Source organism: Littorina saxatilis, linkage group LG2 (genome assembly GCF_037325665.1).
Source record: "Littorina saxatilis isolate snail1 linkage group LG2, US_GU_Lsax_2.0, whole genome shotgun sequence".
Taxonomy (NCBI): Eukaryota; Metazoa; Mollusca; class Gastropoda; order Littorinimorpha; family Littorinidae; genus Littorina; species Littorina saxatilis.
The window spans coordinates 83,995,670-84,019,542 of NC_090246.1; the positions used below are offsets into that span (position 1 = coordinate 83,995,670).

At 48.3% G+C, this 23,873-nt stretch overlaps 1 protein-coding gene and 1 non-coding gene across 2 annotated transcripts in view; both read right to left on the reverse strand.

The window, feature by feature from the left end:
• The window catches only part of LOC138959941 (serine/threonine-protein kinase/endoribonuclease IRE1-like), a 46,163-nt gene that overhangs the window by 4,507 nt on the left and 17,783 nt on the right, over nucleotides 1–23,873 (reverse strand). The window contains exons 11-21 of the mRNA XM_070331622.1: nucleotides 23,677–23,836; nucleotides 15,712–15,977; nucleotides 14,816–14,945; nucleotides 7,049–7,139; nucleotides 6,292–6,421; nucleotides 5,825–5,984; nucleotides 4,196–4,389; nucleotides 3,650–3,791; nucleotides 3,342–3,469; nucleotides 1,677–1,800; nucleotides 1,033–1,100 (exon numbers count right to left, since the gene is read on the reverse strand). Of these exons, the coding sequence (XP_070187723.1) occupies nucleotides 1,033–1,100; nucleotides 1,677–1,800; nucleotides 3,342–3,469; nucleotides 3,650–3,791; nucleotides 4,196–4,389; nucleotides 5,825–5,984; nucleotides 6,292–6,421; nucleotides 7,049–7,139; nucleotides 14,816–14,945; nucleotides 15,712–15,977; nucleotides 23,677–23,836 (1,593 nt within the window). The remainder of the gene's footprint in view (nucleotides 1–1,032; nucleotides 1,101–1,676; nucleotides 1,801–3,341; nucleotides 3,470–3,649; nucleotides 3,792–4,195; nucleotides 4,390–5,824; nucleotides 5,985–6,291; nucleotides 6,422–7,048; nucleotides 7,140–14,815; nucleotides 14,946–15,711; nucleotides 15,978–23,676; nucleotides 23,837–23,873) is intronic.
• On the reverse strand, nucleotides 13,443–13,561 carry LOC138960563 (5S ribosomal RNA). The gene has a single exon (XR_011454038.1). It is a non-coding gene; the product is annotated as a 5S ribosomal RNA (ribosomal RNA).

The following is a 23,873-nucleotide window of genomic DNA, read 5'->3' on the forward strand; positions in this document are numbered from 1 at the left end:
CTTCACAACAACAAGCCTACGGCTTATGGTGCTGTCTTCACAACAACAAGCCTACAGCTTATGGTGCTGTCTTCACAACAACAAGCCTACAGCTTATGGTGGTGTCTTCACAACAACCAGCCTACGGCTTATGGCGGTGTCTTCACAACAACAAGCCTACGGCTTATGGTGCTGTCTTCACAACAACAAGCCTACAGCTTATGGTGGTGTCTTCACAACAACAAGCCTACAGCTTATGGTGCTGTCTTCACAACAACAAGCCTACAGCTTATGGTGCTGTCTTCACAACAACAAGCCTACAGCTTATTGCGGTGTCTTCACAACAACCAGCCTACGGCTTATGGTGGTGTCTTCACAACAACCAGCCTACGGCTTATGGTGGTGTCTTCACAACAACCAGCCTACGGCTTATGGTGGTGTCTTCACAACAACCAGCCTACGGCTTATGGTGGTGTCTTCACAACAACCAGCCTACGGCTTATGGTGGTGTCTTCACAACAACCAGCCTACGGCTTATAGTGGTGTCGTCAACGGTCATACACGTAAAATTCCACTTGTGCAAAATACACCAGTGTACATGGGAGTTTCAGCCCACGAACGAAGAAGAAGTGGTGTCGTCACAACAACCAGCCTACGGCTTATGGTGGTGTCTTCACAACAACCAGCCTACGGCTTATGGTGGTGTCTTCACAACAACCAGCCTACGGCTTATGGTGGTGTCTTCACAACAACCAGCCTACGGCTTATGGTGGTGTCTTCACAACAACCAGCCTACGGCTAACAAACTTGCAATCAGAAGTAAGAACATGGCAGACAGTTGAGTCCTTACACAATATGCAAAAACAGTCGTCTAAGCAGAAGAATACGTAAAGGATAGTAATCAGTAACTAATCAGAACAAGAGAAACCAATTTGGGGACAAGTATTTAGACCGGGGCTTGTCATTGGTTTGAATACAGTATCCCTGCGTTAGTCCATTGGCCTATGCCAATACCAGCATTAATACTGTCATTAAATCTTGTGAATGACTCACCTTGTTTCTCATGGCCCGTAACAAATCTCTCACAGATTTTCCTTTGTATGTGCGAAACCTCCGCAGATCTGAGGAAAAGGAAAAATTGAAGTTAATGTTACGTACACATCATGGTTGACAATAATATCATTAAACTTAAAACATGCTCTTTATAAAGGTACACTTTGACGTCATTGTGCTGACTGACTCATTCACATAACAGTGCTCACCAATGTTTTTACACAGAATAATAACTTGACGTTTGTTCCTGTTACAAGTAGTGCTCCTTAGTGACTGTCAAAACTGGCAACCCTTGTGATAGTGAAACCTCAAGTGTAGCAATATACATTTGAAATTAATATCATTACTCTGCAGCAAACAATCACTTATCTCCCATGGCACAGACAATTCCAAATTGATACTAACCTCACAGACACAGGTGGGAGATTAGAACAAATATTTTACAATGAATGAACCGCTAGAAAAATGACTACAAACATGCTTTACACCAGTGCATCCACTGTACACACATTCACACCGTCAAAGACACATGCATGCATGCACCCACCCACCGACGCATGCACGCACGCACATTCACACACACACCCCTAACCACACAGACACACACACCCTCTCCAACACCCTTTTTTCACTGTTTTTGTCACCATTTTGTAATTCCATGGTGATGGCCTTCCTCCAGTCGAACTTGACGACGAACAATCCGTTCTTCTCCAGGCTCTCCACCACAGGGCTTGTCTCTTCCTCCTTCTCTATCCTGTCGCTCACATCCTGCCGCAAACAAACACAGTCAACTTGTGTCAACAACAACAAATTTGACACTAAAAACAAAAATATATAAATCTAAAAAATGTACAAAAATTAAAAAAAGGATGGGGAAAGTGAACTAATTACTTACTCAACTGTGACAAGCAGCAGGTTCCCTTGCATTCTATGAGTTTATGTGGACCATGAATAATTGAAAGTTCACTGACACATAGTGAAAAATACTGTACTGACACTTCCCAAAGCTTGAAAAGTGTTCATGCCATGCTGGGAAATCCGGATAAGCACTGGGTCCGGGGATGAATGTGAACAAGCAACCATATGGAGCATAAAGACATGCAAAAGTAATGGGATATAGATCTCCCTTCTACAATATATGTCTTCCATCAGGTGGGTAGCAGATCTTCACAAGTCTTGGAGACTGCTAAACTACAACCAGACATGAGACCAGCAAATGTTCAAAAAGTAGGAAAGTAAGCCGGGGTCCAGGGGCAACGCCCCGGTAGGGGGTTCAGGGGGGCAAAGCCCCCCTGACGGAAAATGAATGTTAGAATTATAAAGGCCATTTTGGGGCCTCTCCTGATAGCAAAAAATTAGATCATGCCTTTTTAAAAAGCTATACAAACCACAAGAATAATATGTTTTAGCATTTTAAACAAAAGTGTAATTTATAACAATCACACACACACAAAACTGACTTGAAAACTTTCAGAACCAACACATTTTTTTCACCAAGTCCGTATTTCACCACGCAGTGGCCGTTGTCGCAACACGTGCACACTGCCTGACCGGGAATGGATATCTTGGCGATACTGTCGCCAACTGATGAGCTGGCGCCTTTCTTTCTTGTTGATAATGACAGTCACTTCTTCTGACAGCCAGTTGGCTTTCCATTTGTTTTTCACACTTTGGTCGTTGATCATAAGAGCTTCCACAGCTGACAAAACAATACAGAATCCAGACTCCATGATGCTACCCTTTTCACCTTCGGCGTTTGGAGATCGGCAGCCAATCAAAACAACCCGCAAACCGCCATCGGTGAATAATTAGGCCTAGGCGATACTGCTATGGGTTCACGCGAGTGCTGGGGTGCGAATGCACTGACTTCAGACGCAGACAGCTTCACTGAGCTGAACGGTTCATACCACCACCACCACCCCCCCCCCCCCCCCCTTTTTTTCTCAACGAATTTGCATCGATCTCAAGAATGGTCTGTGAGCTAAGGAAAATATCGGAATTCCGATAAAATTCGGACCAGTCCCATGTCTGTACAACACACACTCCAAACAGATGTACAGTGGTACCCTCGGTTGAGAGGACACCTCACTTGAAATGACACCTTCTGGTGTCCCTTTCTCTATTATCTCCATCAAAATATACCTGCCATGACAGGCCACCTGAAGTGTAGGTTACATTTTGTCTGGTCCCAAGTGTGTCCTTTCATCGCAGGTAACACTGTACAATGCTTCTTCCACAGCTATTTCCAGTGACACAGAAAAGCTTTGGAAAGAAAAAGCCAGTGAACATGAACACCACACTATCTTTACCTGGAAGAACGCTAGCTGTTTCTCCAGACTCCAGAAAAAGGGATGTTTCAACACTGCCGCCACGCATGGTCGCTCTTCTGGCTTGAAGCTTATCATCGCCTCCACCAGCTCTCGGCACACCACGTTTTCTGCAGGGACAAAATCCATCAAAGCAATGAAGCACTTTTCTTCAATGATATGAAAAAACTGAACATGTATGAACACTCTTTTTCTGATGAAACAAAATTGTCAACCACTCAAAGCACCATGACAAATCAATCGACACAAACAGCTGAAAGGTTGGAGTAACAAAAATAATTTTGCATTACCATCCCCTCGCAAATGTTCCAGGTAGAAGTCTCCAGACAAGATGTTTGCTTGACGCTTGAGTGAATCGCCAAAAGGGTGCTTCCCCTTGGTGACAGCGTAATACAGAACACACCCAGCGGAAAAGATGTCCACTGCACACGTCTGAAAACATAGCGACATTTGGTTCAAGTCTTGTCTCTCGGTAAAGTATGCTCTCAAGCGGAGAAAATACGGGCATGCAACAATAAGTTCAATTGTTTCCTGTCATTTGAAGCATTCTTCAGAGAGCAGGTAGATTACCTATATGGCAAAAAGATGCTTTTCTGATTATCCTGAGATCATCCAGGAGTTACTACTGAAATATTCCAAGAAATACCTCAAGCAAATCTATTTTCTTGAACATGATTACATTGTGCACTTACAATTCTGCAGCTTGCGCCAATTATTCAAAGTCAAGGGGATTGAAAAATCATTTTAGATACACATACCAACATACTTTTGAATTCAGAGAAAAAAACCCTTTAAAATCCCTCGGAGAAAAGAGAATTACAGTATGATGAACTCACAGTTCTGGCATCGTTTTCCAGCATCTCTGGAGCAATCCAGCCTTCTGTTCCAGCAGCCCCCGAACGTCTGGAAAAGGACAGCCTCCCAGCAGCAAGCTTTTTGCAAAGACCAAAGTCAGAGATGAGCGCTCTGATTTGTCCCTTGGCATCAGGCATCGAGATCAGGACGTTCTGAGGCTTCACGTCTCTGTGAACTGAAACAAAACAACAGAAAAGTCCTTTTTTTTCTTTTTTTCTAACAAATTACATTTTACAAAGGAAAACATGAATGTTCTTCAAATGATGTACATCAATATACATTGTAATACAATCAAGTTGGCGTTTTAATGAAACAGATCCTGTGATTGGTCAGAATGCCACAACTCATTAAAAAATTACCGGTCATTAATTGTCGATAACCACTCGCTAAAAAAGTCATTAACCACCTGCTGGCAAGGCGCATTGATACAACCTCAACTAGTCTCGGTTAGCTTTGAGGGTCATTTTACAAGTAGGAAATATGAAGGCCAACGAAATACTGAGACCATAAGGCATGCGAAGTGATGACGTCGAATACGTGACGTAAGTTGATGCATGAATTATTCCGGACTACGTCAGTCAATTCCAAAGATCGCTTTTGTGATGAAAAGAATTTGTTTTAGAGTTTGCTGTCCAGAAACCCGTCAAAAAAGAAGGGAAAATGTATGTGAAAGAAAACAAAACAGGAGCAGAGTGGTAAGATAGGAATACAGAGACATATTTCTTGGGACTTGACCCTTGCAGGTAGGTGGACTGAAAGTAGTGTGTGAACAGAACAGAATCAATTCTGTCTGTTTACCATCGCATGAAAGCAGGAAAGAGATCGTCGTCAGATTGAATTACAATAACATTAACATGCTTCCATTTGAAACTTCTCGGTCTTCATCGTGGGTTGACGCCCTCCCAAAGTCTAATTGAAGGGCGTCAATCCACGATGACGACTTCGAAGTTTCAAATGGAAGCATGTTAATGTGTAATTGTTATACATTGTTTAAAGGACTGTGTTGAGAGTGTCTGGGTTTTGAAGTGTTCTAGTTTCTGTGCTGATGAGTGTGCGAGGTGAATGCTCCTTTTAACTATTGACTTCACATAAAATGGAAAGATGACATCCATACTTTGGTTGGCTGTGGTTCTAGAGAATTTACAGAGAATACTGCACAACTCTACTGGGACTTTGGCTGGTAAAAAAAAAAATAATAAAAAAAAAATAATAAAAAAATTAAAAGTAATTGCATGAAACTCAACCAAAATCTACAACCTAGCCTGGTATGTTACCCATACCATACATTACTTGCTTCCATTTGTTTCACAGTCTCTTCCTCGTATGAGTCAAAGGTTCAAAACACTTTTTTCTTTGCTCATATTGTAACATCTTTCCAGGTTCTTTTAGTATCATTCAAAAAAGATACAGTGGAACCCCTCTGTCAGGACCTTCCACAATCTGAGAAAATCAGGTCTAATAAAGGAGGAGGTCTTTAAATGGGGGTACATTTACACAGGTTATTAACAAAAAGTCTGAGAAAACATGGTCTCAAAAGGGAGGGAATCTTGAATTGGGGGGTCTTAAAAGGGGGGTTCCACTGTAACTGAAAGCAAAGACCAGTGCCTCACCTATGTCCAAGGAATGTAGATGTGCGATGCCATTCATGGCCTGATGCAGCACAGTGATGGTGTCGGGCATGGGACCGGGCAAGTCTTTGTCTGCCAAGTAATCTGCCAGTGTCGCTGTACACAGCTCCAGAGCGATGTAGCGAAACTGTTGGTCTGCTTCCTGCAATGAAACACAACACACAAAATATGTCTAAAAACACATTGTAGCCTTCATAATTCTTCACAAAATCATCCACAACCTAAGTATCTAAAATGTGAACCAGCTTCACAATTACTTCAGGAAACTGATCATTAAGGATTTACATGGGTGGGACTGAAAAATGTCATTCTGTGTATAATTAACAACCAAAAAACGTCACCACAGACATTACGAATCCGGATTTCTGGCATATACCGGAAGAACCCCACCCATGGATTTAATGAAGCTTAAAAAGGAAGAATGAAAAGTTAGTGCTGTGATGACATACCATGCAGAAATAGCGAATGACGTTGTGATGTTGGTCCGATTCTCTCAATAACTCCACCTCCCGGTCGGCAAAACTAAAACACTCTGGTAGCAGTCTCTTTACTGCCACGGCACGGCCCTCAAATGTACCCCTGAAAAGCAGGTGTAGATTAGAGCAGCTACCAGACATAGTCTGTAATTAATCTGTTATAGAATGGATACAAAATATTACCCGAATGTCATTTCCTGCTTGCACTGACATATTAAAAAGTATTTCAGCAGGGTTTTCCTTACTCTGATAACTTTCAATGTAGACAAAATCAAAATAAATCCAAAAACAAAGAGACTGCCAATACAAGAATACAAGAAAGGTAATTTGTTGACAAAACAATACGTTACAATCACAAATATGTCGACCCAACAGTCTTTTAAATGCACAGACAAACAAGATTTCATTTGCTTGCGGTTTACCAGCAAGCGGCCGAAAACTCAACCAAGCTAAGTTCTTGTTTGTCTGTTCCTACAAATTACCTTTCTTGTTTTTTGATATTCAATGTAGACAACAAATTTCTTTGTTTTACTCTGTAAGTTGATAAATATGTCAGAAGACTGATTCTGCATAACTCTTGTTCACTCTAGTCTTCAGGAACTTTCTTCCCTTTACAAACTTAACTCTTTAGCCATTTACAAAATGAAAGCGGGAATGCCTGACTGCACATAAAATGTCTGATCTAATGTAGCAAAACATCTCTGTAATTCTGTGGCCATGTCAAACTTACCTGTACACAAAGGTGCCTTCACAGCCATGACCCAGAACAGCCTTAGGGTTGAATGTGATCTTTCCGATCTCTATGTGACCGTTAGGCAAGACTGCAACAAATATTTAACATATAATGTATGAGTGCAATATCAACGCTGTACAAAAACAAATGATTATTGTGTTAGGCGAAAATAATCGTGGTCAACAGTTTACGAACAGTACAAAGAAGCTGGGCTTTAGATGAGAGTGGGATTAAGAACAAGCTTGGGGAGATGGAGAGGTGGCGGGGGGAGGGAGAATACCAGATGACATTGACTCTCAGTGTTGTTCTCAGTCATTGTCTTCGGTCATTAACACATACGTTTTTTTTATTTATCTGACGCATTGATCTCAATCCTGGCTGGTTGACCGTCCGATAGTTTTGACATGTAGATGTTCTTACGAAACAATGATTTTGTAGCCAGGACATTTAGACTCATTGTAAGGCTTCTTTTTAAGCCTACTGTCTATATGATACTTACCGAGACAGTACTATTCTTGCACATTATCTATTATAGGCCGAAAAAATTGGACAAAACGCTGAGTGGGTACAATTATCTCCCATAACCATGCGCCACCGTGGATCCCAAGCACTGTCCGAGTGCTTCCCCCTTACAGGATGTAGGTGGCGCGTCCTCTTTCTTTATGAGCTGCAGACCCTCAAAAAGCCCATAACATATCAAGAGGGGAGGCGGGAGGGAAACTCTAATAGTACTGTCTCGGTAAGTATCATATAGACAGTAGGCTTAAAAAGAAGCCTTACAGTCAATATAACACTTACCTCGACAGTACTATTCTTGCACAGAATACCAGAGTGGTGTGAGGGTGATATGTAGAGTATTAAACTCCTTAATCAAAATCACTTAAATCCAAGGATTAAGATACCCAGGCAATTTTCGAACAGTACTACCGTAAAAGAAAATATACCCAAGAAACATACCTTAGACTGACGTGACCATGCTAGCAACCACTGCTGTGTGGTGAACTCAATGTCAAAGTCCAGGCCACTCAAAGCTTGAATACCACTGAGTCTACGGCAAGTGGCTAAAGCGATGAGGAACAATTAGTCTTAAAAATCAGCAACTTGATACTGATGCCTGCCAGGGGTTCAAACTCATTGCTACGCAGGAGTTTGAGGACCAGAAAGACATCCCCCTTGGGAAATGAAACCAGAGGTTTAGACACCGCTGCATTGCTAATACCCGAAAGGACATTAGCGATGAGGGAGGACCTGATCAAGTGTTCAGTTCTGCGACCAGTAGCGGCCGCAATCGTGGAAGCGATGGCAGATCTGTATCCAAGAAGAGTCTTAGAAGAAAGACTCTTCTTTTGATACACTTCCACCAGGAAGTTGGCCAAGTCCTGTGTTGAGGGATAAAGCGGCTTTATCCCCTTGGACAAGGCGAAGGTGGCCCAAGCTCTCCAGCGTAAGTCGTAGAGCTGATTAGTTGATCGCCTCTTAGCGTTCAAGGAAAACTCTACTGAACTCTTGTGCAATCCTAGTGCAAGCAGTTTGGAGCGCACAAGAGCCATGCGGTCAAGCACAGACTCTCTGGACGTGGATGAGGGAGGCATGATCGAGGCTGGAGCAGACCTCCCCCGTCCAGATCCAGAGGTAGAGGGTCTACGTGGGTGAGACCGCGAAGATCTGGAAACCACGGAGCTGTTGGCCAGTAAGGCGCGACCAAAATCAGTCTTGGTCGTTCCTGCAGATATTTTGCCAGCACCCTCGGAATCAGAGATGTCGGGGGATAGGCGTAAGCATCGAGGAGCCTCCACAAGAGAGTGAATGCGTCCAAGTGGAACGCATTCATGTCTCGAAAGGGGCTGACGTACCTGGGAAGCCGAGCGCTGAATCGAGTTACGAACAGATCGATCAGAGGACGGTCCCACCTTGCCCACAGACGCTGTAGAACGTTGTGAGCGATGGTCCATTCTGTGGAGAGAACCTGATCGCCCCGACTGAGAATGTCGGCCAGGGCGTTCAGTTTCCCCGGAACGAACTGGACTGACATCCGGACCTGATTGGTCTGGCACCAGAGCAGAATCTCCTCCGCCAACAGGGAGAGGGACCGAGAATTGGTGCCCCCCTGGTGGCGAAGGTAAGCTAAGCATGTGGTGTTGTTGTCCCCGTTGAAAATCAGAGGGGCCAAGGACAGGCCGAATGGGAGGGCCCGAAACTCGAACACCGTGCCCTCCCAAACGAACCAGAGCAGATGTCGGTACCCCAGGGCCACCAGGATGTGGAAGTAAGCATCCTGGAGGTCCCAGACATGGCCCAATCGTTTGGCCGGATGGCCAACCGGACCGACGAAGGGGTTTCCATCTTGAACTTGCACCTGTGAAGGTACAAGTTCAAGGTGGAGAGGTCCAACACCGGCCTGAACCGGCCGTCCTTTTTGGGGACGGTGAACAGGCGGGAGCAGAACCCCAGAGAAGGCTGAGAAAGGGGGTAGACCGCCTTCTTCTCGACCAACGAGTTCACCTCGTCCTGAAGAGCCTGCCATCTGGCAGGCTCTCGAGGAGGGGGGAACGTCCAAGGTAGAGCGGACAATGGAGGTTGTGACGACAGCGGTAGAGAAAACCCCGACCACACCACCCTCAAGAAAAACTGGTTGGAGACCAGTCTGCCCCACATGCCGCGGGCCCGAAAAAAGGAAACCGCCGGACGAAAGAGGGGCAACTTGAGGGGGCGTCAACGTAGGGCCGGGACTCACTGAAAATTCTGCTGGCGGGCAGGCGCAGGCTTGCGACCACCCCCCCTGGTGGTGCTGCTTCCCCTTACCTGTCTGAGCACCCTTCGTCTTGCTTGGGAACGCAACAGGCGCCTAAGAGGAGGAAGAAGGAGGCAGTGAAACTGGCTTCTTCTTCTTCTTCTGAGGCTGGGAGCTGGAGGTGACTGTAGCACTTCTCTTACTCCCCGCCGCCGTCGCCGAAGCAGCGAGGCCAACCATCAGAGAATCAGTGTTCCTCTGGCGTGTGGACTCCACCACAGAACGAACAGTGTCCGGATGAAAGAGGGAAGAAGGCTGAGGAAACGTGTTCCTCAGACTCTTCCTCATATCCGGAGGCACTATAGAAGTAGGCAGAAAATGATCACGGAACAGGGCCAAAAAAGTGGACCCGTGTTCCAATGGCCAATTCTGCCGCAGACGTCACGCACGATCGCACGGCATGCAAAGCCCGATCCACTCGAACCGTGTCAAGGACCCGAGTGGAATCGGACTCTGCCCGATTGGGAGGGTCCAACAGTGTGGACAGCGTGCTCATCCATGTCAAGGCCTGTGATTGGGCCTCGACTGTGGAAGAAACGGTGGCCTCAAGATTGTGGAACGAAGCAGAGCTCAGTTCCACCTTCTTGACCGAAGGCACCTCCCCAACGAACACATCACCGTCAGTCCCACCCTAAACACTCGAAGTCTGGAAAGGGAGAGTTCGAGAGTCAAAGGGAAAAGGGAGGGACGAAACAGATTGGACACGAGGAAACAGTGGAGGTGCGCCTCCCGAAGGAAAGCATGGCACTGAACCCGCGTCCTCCCGAGGAACATAGGTCGCGTTTGCACGTGAATCTGTACTCCTCAGGCGATGTGCTGCCGCTTCCACCGTGGCACTTAGACTAGGGTGGAACGCGAATTGCCGGCGGCCGGATCGTTCATAAAACGAGCCGCCGGCAGACGCGGCGTGAGCCTCCCGCGCCCGGGCCGAAGCGGACTCAAAGGACGAGAGGGCGTCTCAGGGAAGGACGTCCTGAAACTGTTCAAACGTCCTTCTAGCTGTGCGAGGACGAGCCTCCTGCCTCTCGTCCTCAGACCCCGGGTCCACGTCCTGTGTGTCAACACTAGACGACAGACGCTTAAGAGAGGCATCCGTGACGTCAAGACGCCGCGTGATGTCTGTCATGTACTGTTGGAAAGTACGAAGCATAGCTTCGGAAGTTCCATCAGAAACCGGCAAGGGTAGAGGTTCAGTGTTAACCTCAGGGCGACCCTGATCCTCCTCCCTATCGTCCTCCGACTCACTCTCCTCTTCACTTCCCGACAACTCCTCAAAAGCAGGAGTGTAGGGAGCTTGAGGGGGAAGAGCCGAAAGCGATGAAGCAGGCTGTGAAGAAACGCCCACAGAAGCAAGAGGCCGCGAAGACCCCTGCCCCAAAGACGAAACGTCTCCAGCAGCCGAAGGGGGAGAAAAACAACAACCCTGCGACTGTTGGGTCAGCCCAGCCAACGAACCCCCGCCATTTATAGACTGAACAGGAACCCATGGGGTCTGATCAGAAAAGAAATGGTCCGGTCCGGTCGGGGGTGCCGATCCGGTCCGGTAGGGTGGTCCGGTCCGGTGCCGTACCATCCGGAGGTCCCGTTCAGCACCGAACCATCGTACCCACAGAGGTGTTCGGGTGGTTAGGTCCGGACGTGGACATACCGTACCATCCGGACCCGTAGGTCCGGTGGTCCGGTTCGGTGCCAGACCATCCAGACCAACAGAGGTGGTCGGGTGGTCCCGCACCGGACCATCCGGACCCGTAGGTCCGGACCCGTAGGTCCGGTACCATCCGGAGGTCCTGTTCGGCACCGAACCATCCGTACGCACAGAAGTGTTCGGGTGGTTCGGTCCGGGCGTGGACGTACGTACCGTACCATCCGGACCCGTAGGTCCGGTTCGGTGCCAGACCATCCGGACCAACAGAGGTGGTCGGGTGGTCCGGACCGGTCCGGTAGGGTGGTCCGGTGTTCCGGTCCGGTGTTCCGGTCCGGTCCCGTACCATCCGGAGGTCCCGTTCGGTACCGAACCATCCGTACCCACAGAAGTGTTCGGGTGGCTCGGTCCGGACGTGGACACACCGTACCATCCGGACCCGTAAGTCCGGTATGGTCCGGTTCGGTGCCAGACCATCCGGACCAACAGAGGTGGTCGGGTGGTCCGGTCCGGACCGGACCACCGGTCCAGCACCGGACCATCCGGACCCGTGGGTCCGGTCCGGTCCCGCACCATCCGGAGGTCCCGTTCGGCACCGAACCACCCGTACCCACAGAAGTGTTCGGGTGGCTCGGTCCGGACGTGGACATACCGTACCATCCGGACCCGTAGGTCCGGTTCGGTGCCAGACCATCCGGACCAACAGAGGTGGTCGGGTGGTCCGGACCGATCCGGTAGGGTGGTCCGGTGTTCCGGTCCTGTCCCATACCATCCGGAGGTCCCGTACGGCACCGAACCATCCGTACCCACTGAAGTGTTCGGTCCGGACGTGGACCTACCGTACCATCCGGACCCGTAGGTCCGGTGGTCCGGTATGGTCCGGTTCGGTGACAGACCATCCGGACCAACAGAGGTGGTCGGGTGGTCCGGTACCGGACCATCCGAACCCGTAGATTCGGTCCGGTCCCGCACCATCCGGAGGTCCCGTTCGGTACCGAACCATCCGTACCCACAGAAGTGTTCGGGTGGCTCGGTCCGGACGTGGACATACCGTACCATCCGGACCCGTAGGTCCGGCATGGTCCGGTTCGGTGCCAGACCACCCGGACCAACAGAGGTGGTCGAGTGGTCCGGTCCCGACCGGACCACTGGTCCGGTACCGTACCCTCCGGACCCGTAGGTCCGGTGTGTTCCGGTTCGGTGCCAGACCACCCAGACCAACAGAGGTGGTCGGGTGGTCCGGTCCCGACCGAAACACTGGTCCCGTACCGTACCATCCGGACCCGTAGGTCCGGGGGGTCCGGCAAGGGCCAGAGGTACTGTCCCGCACCGGACCCTAAGGTCCGGTACGGTCCCGTACCATGGGTCCCGTCCGGACCAAACCCGGAGGTCAAGTCCAGTCGGGACCCGTGGGTCCGGTTCGATCCCGACCCGTAAGCCTGGAACGTTCCGGACCCTTGGTCCGGACCATCCGTCACCCGAACACCAGACGCTAAGGAATGGCGTGGGGTCAAGACGGTCCGGTCGGAGGTGTCGGTCTGAGCAACAGAAACAATGTTCCCGTCGCCCTGACCATTCGACAGAAGTACCACGTTCTGTCGAACACCTCCACGTCCAGTAACTAGTCGGCCGGAGCGTTTCAAGAGGGACAGCCACCAGTCACACGGACGTCAGAGGGAACCGTAGTAGCAGTGGTCGTAGGCACGAAGCCTGAAACCCCTGCCCCCACAGGACCGCCCTGAACGGGGTCAATTCGCATCCCAACCCCAGCGGGGAGGGAATTCAGAGACCCCGTCATCTCCTCCGATCTCCCCCCCCAGGAGGCCGAAACTACTGTCAAAACAGCAGCAGACGACCCAGCGAGGGAGTTCAGAGGAGGACCCGTGTCCCTCCTGGCTTCCACAGCGGTGGAAACCGAGGAGGGCACAGGAGAGGCACCGGAAAAAGAAAGATTTTAATGCCAACTGCACCCGGTGTTCCCAGGCGGTCACCCATCCAAGTACTAACCGGGCCCGACGTTGCTTAACTTCGGTGGTCGGACGAGAACCGGTGTTTTCAACGTGGTATGGCCGTTGGCTGTCAAAACCTGAGTCTCTCCAGTAGCCCCTAGATCGGATTCACCAACCCCCAAAGAGGGTTGGGAATCGACCTGCCCCCGGATTCGAGCCAGGGGGGAGAAGGAAACCTTCCCCCCAGGCTTGAAACCGGGAGGAGCTGAAGCCTGAGACTGAGGGCCGGACAACGGCGTCGAAGGGGGGGAAGCCTGTTCCACTGAAGGAGAAGGAGAAAGAAGCTTTTTCTTTCCCCTCGAACTTCCCCGAACCTTCGACGGCGCAGCCCCGCCCGAAGTCCCAGGCTCAAGCCCAGCCTGTTTGAGCAAGCTCGCATTGAGCTTGCTCAAACAGGCTTTCTCCGCCCTCCCTCGCCGCAAACGCAAAGCGTTTGGGGAGGGAGAGTCGGAGCGCCGAAAGATCCCCTTCTCCGTGCGTAAAACATGACGCTGGGCGCCCGGAGAAGGGTTGCCCCCGGCAGACTCTGGTTCCGTAGAACCAGAGCCCAAAACAGGACGAGACATCCTACCTCGCCCTGTACGTACCCTTAAAGACCGAGAATTAACAAAATTCAAAGAAAATTTAGGTCAATACTCAAGTGAATGCGGCGAAACGAGAAGCAGACGACCGGTCACCACGAAGTAGGACGGGAGGCACGCCGAGTCCGCCACACAAAAACGGAGGCACAAGTTGAAGGAAACACAACGTAGCCTCAAGCCAGAAGTGGAATAACACACAATAATCCAACAGGTGATAGTCCACACAGAAAAGGAGCCTCTTAGTCCAAAATAATCCGGGAGCGTAGCAGAAACACAGCCGGTCTGACACGCGCGAAAAAAGAAAGAGGACGCGCCACCTACATCCTGTAAGGGGGAAGCACTCGGACAGTGCTTGGGATCCACGGTGGCGCATGGTTATGGGAGATAATTGTACCCACTCAGCGTTTTGTCCAATTTTTTCGGCCTATAATAGATAATGTGCAAGAATAGTACTGTCGAGGTAAGTGTTATATTGACACATATTTTCAATCTGGGCCCAACTGACCGACCTACTGTCTCCTGAGTCTGTGAACGGCACTGAACTCTTGTTTTGTCTCCCTGACAAAGATCAGCTTTAACAACCACTCACTCCATTCAGGTGAATAATACATGAGTGACGAGAGCAGGGTGGATAGAAATAGATGATGTAAAACACTGTGTACAGGGGGAGGGGGGAGGTAGGGTGTGTGTGCGAGGGGGGGGGGGGGGGGGGGGGGAAGGAATGGTTTTCTAGTGACTGACCTGTACTGACACTTGTCAGTTGTGATGAAAAGTGTGAAGTGGAGGGGGGCGGCGTCAGTCCCATCTGTAGGTGTCGTTGCTGTTCCTCCAGCTGTCTCTGCAGCAACATCTTCATGGAGTGTTCTGCTCTCTGCGTACAGATAGAAAAGTTCATTTTAATAAGGAGTCTTGGTATTTATCATAACTGGCGTCACATTTGGCTTTTCCAGGACTTATACTTTTATTTTGTATCATATTTGTGTCATTCTTTTTTAACCTCTGATCATCCTCAAAAATAAATCTAACTGCAAAAATCATCAGATCTATAGTTTCTTTCACACTTGCTTTAGGAATGAAAACTCCACGACTTCTTGTATACATTAGCACTGACCTGATTTGACACAATTATAAATCCAAAAACACAACAACAAAATCTCATCATTATTTCTTTGTCTGTCCACTATAGACAATACATTCCTTCTTCTTCTTCTTCTGCGTTCGTGGGCTGAAACTCCCACCTACACTCGTGTTTTTTGCACGAGTGGAATTTTACGTGTATGACCGTTTTTACCCCGCCATTAAGGCAGCCATACGCCGCTTTCGGAGGAAGCATGTTGGATATTTTCGTGTTTCTATAACCCACCGAACTCTGACATGGATTACAGGATCTTTTCCGTGCGCACTTGGTCTTGTGCTTGCGTGTGCACACGAAGGGGGATAAGCCACTAGCAGGTCTGCACATAAGTTGACCTGGGAGATCGGAAAAATCTCCACACTTAACCCACCAGGCGGCCACGACCAGGATTCGAACCCTCGACCTTCCGATTAAGAGGCCGACGTCTTACCACCCCGCCACAGCACCCGTCGCAATACATTCCAATAACAAACCTTTCTTATACAAAATCACGACGTCTCACCTTTGGGAAATAATACAGACCAGCGATCAGCGTTAGGAGTGAGAGCGACACAGTTACGATGAATTTGTATTCTGCCCCGATGTATGCTATCACACCCTCTGTTGCCGTGACGCTGCTGTTTTTACTCTCCACTTTTCCCCCGCCAATGGCTACTGGCAACAGGACAGGTTTTTCCGGCAGAATAGCGGGGCCTGTCACTGTGTTGTCGGTGATCTGTCGGCGTGTAGATATCAGTGTTTGGCTCTGTATGGGAACTTCATGGTAACCTGCAGACAGAGAAGGTTATGGGTTTCAGAACACAGAGCATTACACTGGAACCCCCTTATAGGACCTCAAAAAATCTGAGAAAATCAGGTCTTAAAAAGGAGGGAGTCTTTAATTGGAGGTAACTTAACAGGGGTTATGAACAGAATATCTAAAAAAACAAGGTCTTAAAAAGTCTTTAATTGGAGGTAAATTAACAGGGGTTATGAACAGAACATCTCAAAAAGCAAGGTCTTAAAAAAGTCTTAAATTGGAGGTAACTTAACAGGGGTTATGAACAGAATATCTAAAAAAGCAAGGTCTTAAAAAGTCTTTAATTGGAGGTAAATTAACAGGGGTTATGAACAGAACATCTCAAAAAGCAAGGTCTTAAAAAAGTCTTAAATTGGGGGGTCTTAAAAGGAGGTTCCACTGTACTACACTACAGTGCAATGAACTTAAACTACATAAGACATGCAGATTCAAACCTTTTAAATCAAAAATTTTAGTAATAAATTTTCATTTGATTAATATACTTACCCAACTCACATATAGCAATTAACCCTAGTTCAGTGCTGGTTACGCTGTACGCGTCCCCTTGGTAACCAAGGGAGACCACTCTAAAAAAGAGAGTGACCTATCCCATAATGCCAGACTAACTACTAGCCTGACTTCCGTATGCGCACGCATACACCACCATCTTATCATTCCAAAACGAAGCCCAACTCACTTCTTTTTTAGACCCCCATACCACCACAGCGGGGAGGCGGGAGGGAATAAACGATGTGAGTTGGGTAAGTATATTAATCAAATGAAAATTTATTACTAAAATTTTTGATTAAATTACATATCTTACCCAACTCACATATAGCAGATTGCTATCATAGGAGGAGGGTACTCGCCAAATCAATCCACAAGAAACCGCCCTGCAGCCACCAAAAAGGGCCAAGCAGAGTGGGAATCTCGTGGAATATGATATTAGGACCTGTCCCGCGGCTACCATAACAGATAGCGCGAAACTGTCGCCCCGTCTCAAGACACCTCTGAGGAAGAAGTTTCTAAAAAACCACCTCAGACCGCCAGTAAGCCTACCCCAGTCTTCAGCCTAAATGACCCGACCGGAGGACTGTCAAAGAGGAGGCCCATGCCCTTGCCTCATACGTCCCAGCTACAGAGAGAGGCAAAACTGCCCTAACAACCCCAGACTATGTTTATCAGCAGGTAAAAAACCTGTCTGAACAAACTGGAGAAACACCTTGGTTCAAATTAATTTCACAATATCCTTACACCTTGCTGTGTTAAGTGATATCCTAAAAGATTCTGGCCTCCTGAACCAAGCCAACATCTTGCCAGTATCTAGCCTACAGCAACAAAGGCTGGCAGACCGAAAGATCTGAACTGCCGGGCACCAGATACGTCCCGTAGGTAAACATTTTAAAAGACATTTCCTGATGTCTAGTAAACGTGTACTATAATAGCGGGTACCTAAAATATCCCGCCATAGAAACTCATGCCTAAATTCTCGCACGTTCAATGAGCTGCGTTAATGACTTATGTAAGTATCTCAGACTTGAGAACAGGTAAAGAAGAGGCCCACACTCTGACTTCTTGAGTCCGTGCTGCCTGAAGAAGGACGACTGATTGCCCCCCCCCCCCTTTCTTGCCACCACTGTAGGCATGCCTAATCAACGTGGCAGACCATCTAGCTAAGGCTGACTTCACCAAGTCAATGCCTCCACGAGAGTTGATGGAAATAATTAACAAGAAGGGCAAAGCCCATACGACTCACATGCTTGACCTTGACCTTTACATGACCTTGACCTTCAGGGTCAAGGTCAAATAACTAAACCTAGCATGGAACACAAAGCTGTTAATTCAAGACATAGGAAGTACAATGGTGCTTATTGGCTCTTTCTACCATGAGATATGGTCACTTTTAGTGGTTCACTACCTTATTTTGGTCACATTTCATAAGGGTCAAAGTGACCTTGACCTTGATCATATGTGACCAAATGTGTCTCATGATGAAAGCATAACATGTGCCCCACATAATGTTTAAGTTTGAAACAGTTATCTTCCATAGTTCAGGGTCAAGGTCACTTCAAAATATGTATACAATCCAACTTTGAAGAGCTCCTGTGACCTTGACCTTGAAGCAAGGTAAACCAAACTGGTATCAAAAGATGGGGTTTACTTTGCCCTATATATCATATATAGGTGAGGTATTCAATCTCAAAAACTTCAGAGAAAATGGGGAAAATGTGAAAAATAGCTGTTTTTTAGGCAACATTTATGGCCCCTGCGACCTTGACCTTGAAGCAAGGTCAAGATGCTATGTATGTTTTTTGGGGCCTTGTCATCATACACCATCTTGCCAAATTTGATACTGATAGACTGAATAGTGTCCAAGAAATATCCAACGTTAAAGTTTTCCGGACGGACGGACGGACGGACGTCCGGACGGACGGACGGACGGACGGACGACTCGGGTGAGTACATAGACTCACTTTTGCTTCGCATGTGAGTCAAAAAACCCTGTTCTGATGATCTAAACGAATCAGAGCGAGTAAGAAAAATATTCAACTTGAAAAGTTCAAAAGGCTAATAGGGCTCTAGCAGAGCCGAAATAAAGCAAAAAGGATTGAATTGTATTATCAGAGCTGGTTCCTCAGGTTTCTGAATACTCGTCCGAAATTCGAACAAAACCTAAGCACTATAGATCAGTCTTTCTCCAAAGAAAAGTCTATAGCAAAACCCGATAGAAAAACGAACTTACTCCCACTTCCCTCGGAAGTTACCAGAGTAAGTATGACCGCTTCCCGTGTTAAGATTAGTAAGGCTAATTTGCCAGGGATTCAACAAACCAATCTCAAAAGCTCCAAAACTAGGAGCCAATCTCAAGTCGGGACTGGAGATCTGCTTTCAGCCAACCAAAAGGGAGGCTTCCCTAGTCACGCTGGCTACAAAGAGCCCACGAGAAAAAAAAAAAAAAAAAAAAAAAAAAAGAAAAAAAATTTCCCAGCCTGGCCAGTTCAGTGCAACTGATATCGCGCAACGTCTCACAACAGAGACATGGGAGAAAATTCGGAAAGCCAAAATTGGAGGTTCGCCACCTGCAATGAACGGAGAGAAGTGGAGTTCTTTCCGTTAATATTACGTCCTTTGCTTCAAGCCAGACAATGTGACATGAAAACTAAGACACTGACCCCTATGGGATCTCTAGACCCAATCCGGGGTTGAGGCAGAAGCCCCTGAGCGTCTCCATGACCCCCGAACAGTAGACACCCGTGTGGCTCAAGTGTAAACAACGGAGCCCTCCCGACAGCCCTAAAGGCCTTAAGGGCTGTCAACCAATGAGAATGGGCCCATAGTGTGCGACCCACAAGCCGCACACAGTAAAATCGAGAGTATAAACCGGGAACGGGGAGACGAACATTTAGCAGAAGGTGATAGTACCATGAGGCAAAAAACTTCTATCAGCGGCACCTCCAACACCACCAGAAGGAGTAGAAGCGCATAGAGAGACAGAGTCCAAACCGTGTGGACCTACTCGGCCAACTGACTTTGAGAGTCTGCCAAGCCAAAGAGCCTCTCCGGAAGGTACTTCACTGCTAAAAAGAACTCGTGGTGGTAACACCACAACCAAATCTCGCATGCCCGATGTGGCCACACTAAGGAGCGAGATGCCCCCCCTTTGCTTAATGAGAAACCAGGCCACTGAGGTGCTGTCTGACTGAAACAACACATGTTATCCCCTGACATTTGTGCCCCCAAAAGTGGAAGAAAACACCAGCACGATCTTCGTAAAAGACCCAAGGAAGGACCCCAATAAAGTGAAAGTCCTAATCCGCCTCCGGCCGCTGTGTAAAACACGAAGGCAGAAAGAAAAGTGAAACCAAGCACTCATACTCCAGTTGACATAACTGTCAATAGTATGACCGAAAACGTGCTAATGTTTGCCCACTGAACCCGACCAGTAAGAAGCCCCGAGGGGAAAAAATGGTGGGTATTTGGCAACGTGACAAGCCGGGAAGAAGCTAACAGCAGAAGCTGAGAACAGCCAGCTTAGCGCTTTTCCTTGATAAGACAGACCGAGGGCTTTTCTTTGCTGTGAGCTTCCCTTTGATAGGAAAGAGTCCACTCGCAAAGAAGAGGAAACGAAAGAAAATCCTCACGCAAGGGAGAGATTAACGACTCCCAACCGACCAATACTGTCGGCCGAGGCCTTCTCCCATGCGAACAGCAAAGCTAAATCCTTTATAAATGTGTCTTCTACAGCCCGGGGAAAATTGTTCTTACAAACAGACAGTTTCCCCTTGCTATACACATCCCAAAAAAGGACGCCCGTAGGCAGAACAAAAGAAAACCTTAAGTTCCTAGGCTTGGCGCTAACCGAACCTACGCAACACGCTCAGCGAGCGATGCGCTACTTGAGCGGATGACGCCAGCTAAAGCCACACCGCAACAGGTGCTCAGCCAAGCGCTGCTCCGAAGGAAGAAGAGAGGAAGTAGACTCATAAGAAACCTTCCGCAATTCCCCCACCGCCGATGAAGGAGCTAAGAACTGGACGTACAAAGACTTCCCTTCAAAGGCTCAAATCAGCTAAAGAAGCCGCAAACCGCAGCAATCAAAGCCTCCCCAAAAGCTGCCAGCAAAGGCAGAGGTGGGGCCAAAACATCGTTAGAGTACGCAGATTGATCCTGAGGAGGAACAAACACGCAAAAAAAAACTGGAGAAAAAACGGCATATGACGATGCTACCGCTAACCCCTTCGGGAAAATAGCGTGTAGCCACTCCTGCTGCCAGCGCCAAAAAGACGGCAGCTTATCCGAAAGGCAAAAAGAGGTATCACCCTCTGCCACAGAAGCCACATCTTCCAAACCCTCATCATCCTGTTCAGCAGTATCCCAACAAACTTCGAAAGGATGAGAACCGGCCACCAATCCCGACAGGGCAACACATGCCAAGAAGAGGGAAAGGCAGGGAAAACCCCTGAAGCCGGAACTCCGTGAACAGATTCTCCATCCACCTGCCTCATCCCAGCTGAAAGACTGGAAGAGGAAGTGAACGCAGCCTGTGTAACAGCAGAGGAACCGCAGTAACGGAACCTAAAGCCGAAGGCTGACGAGAGCCGCCTACCAAACACCACAGTGTTAACGGCCGAAGCCACAACCGCAAAAACGGAAGCGGAACCGGCCGTGGATTACTGCCGTTTCAGTTGCAAGCACCACTGCGCTTGAACTTAGACGGCAACAGGAACCCGACGCCATCCATCAAAGCGTAAGCACCATCGTCCAGACAGCTTTCATGCACCTCAGCGCAATTCGGAAGTTGACGCCCTGCTTGACTGCCATAGTCAAACAGAGAGCCATCTTTACTGTCTTCTTCCTGCCCCCAGGGCGGAAGCAGAAGCCGCACAGACTGACCAACGTCCCACGACGCGGCAGAAAGCCACAACCTTCCGTACGCTCTACAGTGTCCCTACCCCCCCCTGACCGGCCGCTTAGCGGCGATGGCCAGACGGGGTATCAGAACTTTCACCCGTGAGCGCGATGCCCGTGGCTACTTTTGACTGTAGACGCGCTACACTTTCCCCGGAGAACCCGGGTACTCATGTAGCAGACCAACCCTGTGACAGTGACCCCCTGCTTGACTGCCATAGTCAAACAGAGAGCCATCTTAACTGTCTTCTTCCTGCCCCCAGGGCGGAAGCGGAAGCCGCACAGACTAACCAAACGTCAAATGACGCGGCAGAAAGCAACAACCTTCCGTACGCTCTACAGTGTCCCTACCCCCCCCTGACCGGCCGCTTAGCAGTCGATGGCCAGGCGGAGTATCAGAACTTTCACCCGTGAGCGCAACGCCCATGGCTACTTTTTACTGTAGACGCGCTACACTTTCCCCGGAGAACCCGGGTACTCGTGTAGCAGACATACCTTGTGACAGCGAACCACCGCTACACTTTCCCCGGAGAACCCGGGTACTCGTGTAGCAGACATACCTTGTGACAGCGAACCACCAGGAGACGGCACACCCAACGAAAGTGGGATAACCTTGTCCCCATCCTGAACAGCGAGACATCCGCTCTGGTCACCGCAGCGGAAAGGCCCGCCAACAAACTTGGCCAAAGACGATCCTGTCACCCCGGGGGGGAGTGCACGGAGTTCAGCTCGCGTAGACGAAAATTCTTCCGCCAGTGAAGATACCTGTGAACAAAGTGCAAGCAAAAGCGAAGCCACGACCGCGGCCGCCAGCCCAGAAAACAGCAGGAGCAGAAACCGCTTTAGCCGGCTCAGCAACATGAGCGGCCAAAACCAAAGGCTACTCCGGCAAAATGGCCGCCGACAAAATGGCGGCATACGGCATGTCTAGCAAAACATCAACACATTAGCCTGAGTCAAGTTCAAACACCGCCGACGGTTTGTTTAGATTATCTAGGCGTCTTTTCAGAGGAGAGGACTCAGCAGCACCTGCTTAGAACTCTGCCCCAACCAAAAGGTATCAGCCATAGCAAGACAGACTTGGTCAAAAAATTTCAGAAAAAAATTTTCGAAAAATTTCACAAGTCCAAAATGGCCAAACAACGCCTTAATACAAGTACAAGACAAAGAACGATCTCACCTCAATACAGTAGCAAGGTAAGACGACGAAAGAAAACCAAGGAGAAGAAACCCGGTCCCACAGACCAAGCAACATCGGCTGAACAACAGCCAGAGCGTACGTAAATGCGACCAGCCAGTCTGACGCTGAGTTTTGGAATGATAAGATGGTGGTGTATGCGTGCGCATACGGAAGTCAGGCTAGTAGTTAGTCTGGCATTATGGGATAGGTCACTCTCTTTTTTAGAGTGGTCTCCCTTGGTTACCAAGGGGACGCGTACAGCGTAACCAGCACTGAACTAGGGTTAATTGCTATATGTGAGTTGGGTAAGATATGTAATTTAATCATTCGTTGTAGATTAAACTGATAACTGCCCTCACATCGTCTTGCTGTTTTTTAAGTATGTTCTGAAGTTTGTGTATCCTCTTTTTAAGATTCCCTTTCTGACAGTTTAGGTTTCATAAACAGCGATAGCACTACATCAACTCATTTGACAAGAACAGATAAAAGAGAGAAGTTGAGAAATGATTTATCAACCAAAAGAAGAACTTGCAAGAAGTTTACAAGAAGTGATCTCCACTTTGGGTCACAAGGTGAATTTGAAATACGAAAATAACAGTTACTCATGCAAATTATCCACATCACATAAATGTTACAACATAAAGTCCAAGTTCCCTCTTCTTCATCTTCTGCGTTCATGAATTTAAACTCCCACGTACACTCTTGTTTTCTGCACGAGTGGGTTTTTACGTGTATGACCTATTTTACCCCGCCATTTAGGCAGCCATACGCCGCTTTTGGAGGAAGCATGCTGGGTATGTTCGTGTTTCTATAACCCACCGAACTCTGACATGGATTACAGGATCTTTTCCGTGCGCACTTGGTCTTGTGCTTGCGTGTACACACGAAGGGGGTTAAGGCACTGCAGTGGAACCCCCTTTTAAGACCTCAAAAAATCTGAGAAAATCAGGTCTTAAAAAGGGTGACAATGGGGGTACATTTACAGAGGTTATGAACAGAACATCTTAGAAAACAGGGTCTTAAAAGGGAGGAAGTCTTAAATTGGGGGGTCTTAAAATGGGGGTTCTACTGTAGCAGGTCTGCACACAAAGCTCACTGACCCATGATGAGAGCTGAAGACGCCCCTCTGGTGTCGGACATAGCATCGATGGGAGATTTATTTTGCTTTTGCTGCTCGTGACTGTTGTCGGGATCCCTACGTGGTTCTTTCCTCTCGACGTCGTCTTTTGGGCCCTCCAGCAGGGGTGGCTTGCCTCTTTGCTGTAAAAAGACACATCTTTTCAAATTCCTAGAATTT